This window comes from Otolemur garnettii, unplaced genomic scaffold, assembly GCF_000181295.1.
Source record: "Otolemur garnettii isolate 467f Iridium unplaced genomic scaffold, OtoGar3 scaffold00113, whole genome shotgun sequence".
In the NCBI taxonomy this organism is placed as follows: Eukaryota; Metazoa; Chordata; class Mammalia; order Primates; family Galagidae; genus Otolemur; species Otolemur garnettii.
Window position 1 is genome coordinate 4151774 of NW_003852508.1, and position 8818 is coordinate 4160591.

Here is an 8818-nt window from a genome sequence, read left to right on the forward strand (position 1 = left end):
GCTTGAACCTATAGTTATAATTTCACAGTGCACTTAAATTATGTTGATTTAAAAAAGAGTTAAAAAGAGGGCATACTTACTGTGCTTTAGACTTCTTTCAAAAATAATTTAATTGGTCATTAAATTTTTCACTGCACACCTAAGATCCTCTCAGGACATACCGGTTGAAAATCACCGGTTGAGGCTCTAGAGGGCCTCCACAAGGCCTTCCTTCCCAGCTGCTAGCACGATTTTCCTTTCTGCCTGGTGTCTGGACTTCAAGAGGGATTGTTAGAAGCCATAAACCCTCTACTAAGATTGTGTCTGCACATCAAGTCACATGGCTAAGCCCGGGGTCAGTGTGGGATACCAGAGGGTGTGGTTCACTAGGGGCCATAACAGGCACAAAGATGTATTTAAATGATCAAATCTTAGGCTGGGCACAGTGGCTTACTCCGGTGATCCTAGTACTCTGGGAGGCTGAGGCCAGTGGATCACCTGAGCTTGGGAGTTGAAGACCAGTCTGAGCAAAAGTGAAACCCTGTCCTTAACAAAAATAGAAAAATTAGCTGGATTGTGGCAGGTACCTGTAGGCCCAGCTACTGGGGAGGGTGAGGTAGGAGACTGAGTGAGCCCAAGAATTTGATGTTGTTGTGAGCTATGATGATGCCACAGCACTCTACCCAGGGTGACAGAGTTTTTAATATATATATATATACACACACACATATAAATATATATATAAAAATAAATGGCTCAATATTAACTAGCATTTTCATGATTTAAAACAATGTCATAATTAAACACAACTGTGAAACTAGGACAAGAAAAAAGAACGGATGATACATGTTATGTTGCACGTCAATAATTCAGCTCAATCTGATTTATCATCTCATCTAGAAAAGTATGAACCCTAAAGTAATACCACCAATGAAGTGTTTATTTGGTGGGCAGTTTATCTCTCTTATTTCCCTCTGTAAGACTGGAATTGCAGTTTTAAGTGAAATTCAGTATGACTTCTGACAAAGAAGGACCGACAGGTAGTTACGTGACGTGGGAACCCAAGGGGCCAAAAAGTGTTCTTCCATTTCCAACTTCGTTTGATTCAAAACAGTGGTAATGTATTAAAGTAAGTGTGACTGTTAGGAGAATATTTAGGTGGTTTGTACAGTTATAGATAATTTATTCATTAGAAGACTGTCCGTCTAACGTTTAACATGTAATTGAAGCATTTACTGAGCCATTTGGAAAATATATCCTATTTAAACATGTTTGTCTTTGGAACATAGGTTTAGAAGGTGTAATTTCCATAAAACATAATTTTCGGAAGATAAAACTTTAAGCTTAAAAAAAGTCAAGTGTGTTAAATGATTAGTTTCTGATGTTGATTTTCTCATTCAAATTTCATTGTTTTTATACATGCTAGAGGAATTAAAAGATGGTCAAGTCCCCTGAAGTGAACTGTGAAATGGCCATGCCTTTAGGAAGTGCTAATACATCTGAGATTTCTTTTCCCCTCATTTCCAGCAAGACTCCATACAATGGGTTTATAATAGCATTGAGAGTGCACAAGAGGACCTTCAAAAATCTAACTCTAAGCCCTCTGGAGATGAAGCAGGGGATGCTTTTGACTGCAAGGTAGAAGGTAGGTTCCTTCTGTTCCTTCTTTCTCTCCCCATGTGCTTATAGTATTCTTTTCCACAGTGCCTTTGCCTACCGCAAAGTCTTAACAAGTTCGATCACTTTCTTAAGTCCCTGTTGCCAAATAGATGTCATGTCAGACACTCACACGAGGAATAATAGCTAGTGGCTAGCATGTCATAACCATGCCCATTTGTAAGGGACAGTATTGTTTTATGTGGATATCTAATTTAGTCATCGAAAAAGAAAATCTCATAAAGTAGATGTGATCACCATCATTCCCTTTTTAGGAGAGAAGAAACTGAGGCCTGTACAGGTTAAGGGACTTGCCCAAGACAGTAAGGGGTCGAGCGAAGATTCAAACTTAAGTTATAACGGGTTTCCTTGTTGGGAGTGGAGGTGTTGTTCGCGCCCTCTACCCCAGCACGGCTCACAGACCAACACTGTCGATGCCGCTTGGAGCTAGGCAGAAATGCAGAACCTCAGGCCCCCAAGCTTTACTGAATCAGAACCCCCATTTTAAAATGGAGAGGTGTTTGTGCAGTATTAATCTGAGAAGCCCTGGTCCAGAAGTTTCTTTTAAAAATCCATTCTTTGTTCAAGTAATGTGTATTGTATTCTAAATGTTGACAATAAAGAAAGAGGAAAACTGATGATGTAAAAATGAGAGAGAGAGGAGAGAAAGGAGGAACAGAGGAGAGAGACATCTTTTGATAAGATTCCTTGTCATTTCTGGTTTCATGGTGGGGAAAACCAGCAAACCGCTGTATTCAGCAGCTTTCTTGTCAAGGGTGAGTGAGACACTTACATTTAGTTCTGGATTTGACATTCTCCTGGTGTATTTCCACTTATATTACTGGTGGATGTTTCTGGAGATTCTTACTGTAGGTTCTTCCAAACCAGCACCACTAAAGAACTCCCTATTCTCAGCTGTTTTCACTCACAACACTTCTTCTGATGCATGTGTGTGTGTGTGGGTTGGGGGGGGTTGCCTCACACCAACCAAGTCACCAACACTCCTGACACCAACTGGGCGTTCTACAGTTCAACTCAGTCCCACAGGTTGCTGCCCCCATTTCAAATGTCTGTGACAAGTCTCAGGATTTCGCTTCTATTTTTGAGCAATTTGCTGTAAATTTAGGGAGGTCCCTACACCCCTTCCTTGAGTTCAGTTCTTCGCTAGAATGGCTAAAGAATTCAGACACTTTACTGTTGCTGGTTTATTACAAAGGATATAAAATTAAGAGCCAGCATCAGAGGTGCACAGCGTGAGGTCCAGAAGAGTCTCTCCACAGGAGCTCTGTCCTTGTGTCACGCCCCCAACCCCCCCACCCCCCCGCCCCCGACCCATACACGGCTCTCTGAGCTGTGTCCTTGGAACCCTGCTTCTGGCTTTTTATGGAAATTCCTTTTTATAAACATGATTGATTAAATCATTGGCCCTTGATGATTGAACTTAATCACTTAAGCCCCTTGGTAGGGCTGCAAGTCCCAACCCCTGATCACATGGTTGGTTCCTCTGTGCTCACTTCATTAGCATCAACTCAGGCATGTTCAAAAGGGGCTCACTGCAAATTACAAAACACGCCGCCGCTATTACTATCACTCAGTAAATTACAAGGATTGTAGGAGCTTTCTGCCAGGAGCAGGGGCCAGACACCAAGCATATGTTTCTCATTGTCTGATACCTGTACACACTACTCTTGAGGGGCTAGGGAGGAAGAGCCGTTTCCTCCACTCCTGAAAGACTGCTTGGTTGACTCCATCTAAGTCAGGGGCAGCATCAGTAATATCTCAGCCCCATTGGAGCAGTAAAGTTGTTATGATAAGACACACGGTATTTATTTGAATCTCAGGATGCTTTCTTGAGGTTTTTGTTCCTCCTTTGGGATAAATCAGCATCAGCTCTGCATTGAGAGGGAGATGATCAATCTGCTGCTCTGGAAATTGATTTGTAGCTATTCTGGGGTTTAATTGCTTTAAGGAAAATCAGTATTCTGCTTTTGCTTATTTAATGTTTACTATTCATGCTATTTTAGGATTTTGTTTTAAAGAAGCTGATAGTTTAGTTTTACTCATTTAATCTTTGCTGTTAGGTCTCCTAGGAGCTCTTTAATTGAGATTTTAGATGGTTTTTTTTTCACCAGTTAACTGATTATAGGCTAAAAATCCACATGCTCACATTCCAGATAGAAATTTTATTATAGTGAACAATGAAAAATTTTCTCAATGAGCTTGCTCTGTAAGATGCTGACTGGGAAACGTGAGGCGTTCCCTTTCCCCACCAATAAAATTATTCTTGCATCTCCTTTCTGCTTCTTCATTATGGCCTTCTCATAGATACTTTCCTGCTTTGAGAAAATATTCTCTACACTATTTGAGGCAGATTTAGAAACTCCCATTTTAGGTCATGCATGTCTTTAATGAAAAAATGCAAAATTGTACATACAGTGTTTATATTGGTATAAATCGGTAGATATATGATCCACAGATGAATGTGGATGTACAAAGATAAGACTAGTCATGATAGAGCCGTGAGATTTGGATCCCTCAAACATATGCTTTTTCCAAAGTGTTCTTATTTTTAAACATGTTAAAAATAGGTGCTTCACTTAACACATCAGACTTACCCATCCTTTGAAGTAATCTTTAAAAACAAAATTCAAGGAAATGCAAAATTATTTGAAGAGATGAACAAACCCTTCCTGAATCTGATGAATTACAATGGTCTTTATTCCAGAGGTCATCGACAAGTTCAACACCATGGCGATCATTGACGGGAGGAAGGAGCACGTGAGTCTGACGGTGGACAACGTCCACCTGGAGTACGGTGTTGTGTACGAGTACGACAGCACAGCCGGCATAAAGTGCAATGTGGTGGAGAAGATGATCGAGCCCAAAGGTTTCTTCAGCTTAACTGCCAAGGTAGGGGTGATCCTGGGAAAACAAGGATCTCACTTATACAAATATAAATAGCTGTCCGAGTTGCGTCCGTCAGCTCGTTCACCTTCCTTTTATTTTTACTACTCCCCCCCCACCCCCACCGCACCATCACTGCGTTAGTGCTCAGCCTTCCTTTCATGGATCCGTGTGGAGTGCAGGGTTAAGTTACATGGGTCTCTTCCTCAGGCAAATGCCTGTTGATAATGATAAAGGCTTTCCTGCGTTTATTAAGTTTGCTTCGTCTGTGATCTTAAATATGATTCAGAGGATTTTTGTTATAGACGCTGCTTTTTTCCTTTACTGCGCATAATCCTCTGCAGAGTATTTCAGGTTGTGAAATGAGGATAAGAAATTTTAAACTCTCCAAGTGTCATGTTTAGTTCGCACAATTTCAGGAAGCCTAGAGAGCAGTTGGTGAATAGATCCTCGGACATTTATAAGATTCTCGTTTGGGAAGGTTGTCGCCGTAAGGCTCGTAGACTGAAGCAAGATGGGGAGACAGGAAGGGGGTCTCCATCCACATGGGTAAAACTCCCGGTAGAGAGGCGACTCTGCTTGCCCTTGTGCCCTCCTGCAAGGCTAGTCGGCCACACTCCTCCCGTGTGCACCGCAGCCTGGCCACACTCTTGTATTGTCCTAGAAGGAGTCAGACATTGCAAGTAAGAAAAATGGCCTAGAGTTTCCCTACCTTCACTTACTCATTTTAATCCTTTTCATTTATGTCTCGTTGAGATAGACTTAGCATTTATAGCATACGTTTAAAACGTTTTGGTGGGAGAAAATAATAGAGAGATCTAAATGAACTATTTTAAAAGGAACTACTTTTTGTTTTGTATTCTGTAAGTCAACTTTTACAGAAATCCTGTCCTTCCGATGATATTGCATCACTCTATGTATCCATTGATGTAAAATACACATTTTAAAATTGAAATCCCTTCCTAACCACCTTGTACTAATCTATGTAGTTAATCCATATAAGAGTTTGGCCCCAGGTTGTTATAGTTATTTTATCTCATTTTCCAGCTATTTTAAGTTTGTACATTACACAGATTATTCTGTACTTGCCAGCTGTGTAAACTAGTACTGCAAGTATTATTTCCATTTTATGCATGAAGAGGAGAGAGCCAAAGAAATTAAGAAATTTAGCTGAGGTCATACTGCTAGTGATTTAGTCAGCTCTAATTTCTAGACTAGTAATTAAACAAAATCTCACAGTCCATATTCACTGTAACAGGGCAATGGAGGTGGTAAGGGAACGTATTTTGTGTTTCACAGAATGTTAAAAAATATAGGTTAAGGATATAATTGATTCTTGTGATTTTTGAATAATCATAGGTCACAAATATGCCTATAAATATACCATATAATTAATTCTCAAGTCGTTGGAAATTCTCAGTGATCTATGTATGGTACACACACACACACACACACAGGGACGCAGGCGTGCACACACACGCTGCCTTACAACCGATTCAAACGGTCAGAAAAATTCACTGATGGAAAACATCATATAGATACTTTCACCTGATGCTTTTATCAACTGGAGCTCAGACACGGCATGTAACTAACACTCAGTTGTACTTTTCCAAGATAACTTTCCATGTATCCATTCCTTCAGCAAGCATTTGTTAAATGCAGTCTCCCTGCCCTCGCTGGGTTCTCAGTAATAAATAAGGATGCTACTGGTTTTCCTGAGTTTTCTTGTTCTATTATGAACTAAGGAAAAAAAAGATGTCCTCAGAGACTGCCAACTAAAACATAGGAAGGAGCTGTGTTGGCTTATCAGAATGTACTGATTTACCCAGCAGGGAGTCTTTGAAGTCCACTTACCTCCTTACTCTGGCATTTATAGTCAACAGAAGGTAAAACCTGAGATTCCAAACAAGTAAGTTGAATCTTCCCACCGACAGTGCCTCACTGAACTTGGACATCCCCAGCAGCGACCAGAGAAGAATAGAGAACGGTTGCTCCATATTAACTAATGACATCTTCATGTTGTGTGTGGGGGTAACATGTACGTTTATCCCTACAGATCCTGGAAGCACTGGCTAAAAGTGATGACCACTTTGTACAAAACTGCACCAGCCTTAATTCTCTAAATGACGTGATTCCTGCTGATCTTCAGAGCAAATTCAGTGCCATGTGCAGTGAAAGAATAGATCACATACGGCAGAGAATATCCAGTTACAAAAAGGTAAAGGTCCTGTGGATTTTACATGCGATTGTCATAGAAATTATTACGTTGTCAAATTTAAATCAACTCTTGATATTTTCTTTACTTATTTATTATGTACCAATTTACTGAAATAACATTTACTTAACACTTTCAAGGTTTTTTTTTTTTATTAAATCATAGCTATGTACATTAATGCAGTCATGGGGTACAATGAGCTGGTTTTATATACAATATGAAATATTTTCATCAAACTGGTTAACATAGCCTTCATGGCATTTTCACTTTCAAGTTTTTAAAATGCTTTTATATCCATTATCTCATTTGATCTTTGTGGGCTTGTGAGCTGTTATTTTTCCACATTTTCAAAATACAGTAGTGAAGACTAAAGAATTAAATTATTTTTTAGAAAAAGATACAGCTAGGCTTTGAATTCAGACTACCTAATTCTGAAGTCAAATTTTAAATTTACACTATTGCTCTTCTTTGATTTTTCACCTAACACAGAGAATAGAAGCCCTCTATTAGAAAGTACCTAGAATAGGCGGCTCCTGTGGCTCAGTGAAGTAGGGCACCGGCCCCATATACCCAGGGTGGCAGGTGCAAACCCAGCCCCAGCCAAACTGCAAACAAAAAATAGCCAGGTGTTGTGACGGGTATCTGTAGTCCCAGCTACTCAGGAGACTGAGGCAAGAGAATCACCTAAGCCCAGGAGTTGGAGGTTGCTGTGAGCTGTGATGCCACAGCACTCTACTGAGGGTGACCAAAAAAAAAAAAAAGAAAGTACCTGGAACATGGGCTGTTTGAAATTGATTGACTGGTTCATTTATTTGAAATATAATTACTGGGCACCCTCTGTGTGCCAAGCACTGTTCTGGGTTCCAGGAATGTAGCAGGAATGAGACAGTTTCTCTCCTTATGGTGCTCACATGCCAGTGGGAGAGACAACAGAGACTGAAATAAATTCCTACCAGGGGAATATCAAATGTTAAAACGATTTATGAGGACATCAACAGAGGGAGGTGTCGTGGGAAGCTGGGGTGAGGGTTTTGAACATCAGGCCTTTGTATGCATGGATCGCAGGGGGCGAGAGTGGAGAGTAGGAACCAGTGGAGGCTGTTGCAGTAGCCCAGGTGAGAGATGATACCTTGGACTGCAGTGAAGACGGAGGAGACAGAGAAAATGGATGTGGGATCTATTTTCCAGATAGAATTAGTGGGAACTTATCTCTAAAACATCCTATAACAGGTTTTAAAATTTTTTCAATTTATATCAATAGGAGATGGATTTATTAAATTATTTCCCTCCAAATGAACTGGGTTGCTCAAAATTTGGTGCAGCTATACTAGAGAATATTGTTTATCTCAGTGCATTTGAATACAGCTTACCTGTGTGTGTGTTTTATGTTCTTGATATAAGTGGTAGTAAGTGAAACTAAGCCCACATACGTCTGCATATGCCTGTCTGAGAATGATTATCCAAAGCACTGTCGACCCTGGTTATCTCAGGGAGAGTGAGACAAGGGAAGAGGGACTGTTACCATTTTCCTGTAAGCACTCCCTACAATGTTTGGCTTGTTAAACTGAGTATACATTACTATTGTAATTTTTATTTAAAGTCTATTCGCATGAGGAAAAGTGATATACAGGATCACTGCTCATTGATACACCAGTTAATCCTCGTCCCATGAGGGCTGAGCCCAGTTCGCCTGTTTGAGTTGGGGGAAGATTTCATGAATATTCCTATTGCAGCTGAAGGGCAGAAGATTCTCTTTTTACTTCTCTTGTCTTTATTTGATGTGACAATGCTTTGAAGTAAAACTTAAAAGCTCTAAACAAGAGCACATTCACATTATTCTCTTTTGGAAGACATTTTGAAGAAGAGAGTCATTCTCTTTCAGAGATGGATCTGTATAAGGTGTGATGGGGTTCAGGGAGATTCTGGGGGTTAAACTTGGGGTTCAGGGCGATTCTGGGGGTCAAACTGGCCTCTGTGTGTCATTTTTCTTCCTTTTTTGCTTTTCTTCCTACTTTCTTCTTTCGGTATGAAGAAGTTTGTAAGACAAAAAGTAAGCTGTATAAA

At 40.2% G+C, this 8818-nt stretch overlaps 1 protein-coding gene across 1 annotated transcript in view; it reads left to right on the forward strand.

The window, feature by feature from the left end:
* The window catches only part of PREX2 (phosphatidylinositol-3,4,5-trisphosphate dependent Rac exchange factor 2), a 192046-nt gene that overhangs the window by 140132 nt on the left and 43096 nt on the right, over window positions 1-8818 (forward strand). Inside the window, exons 21-23 of the mRNA XM_023517546.1 lie at window positions 1507-1624; window positions 4361-4545; window positions 6596-6757. Coding sequence (XP_023373314.1) covers window positions 1507-1624; window positions 4361-4545; window positions 6596-6757 — 465 coding nt within the window. The remainder of the gene's footprint in view (window positions 1-1506; window positions 1625-4360; window positions 4546-6595; window positions 6758-8818) is intronic.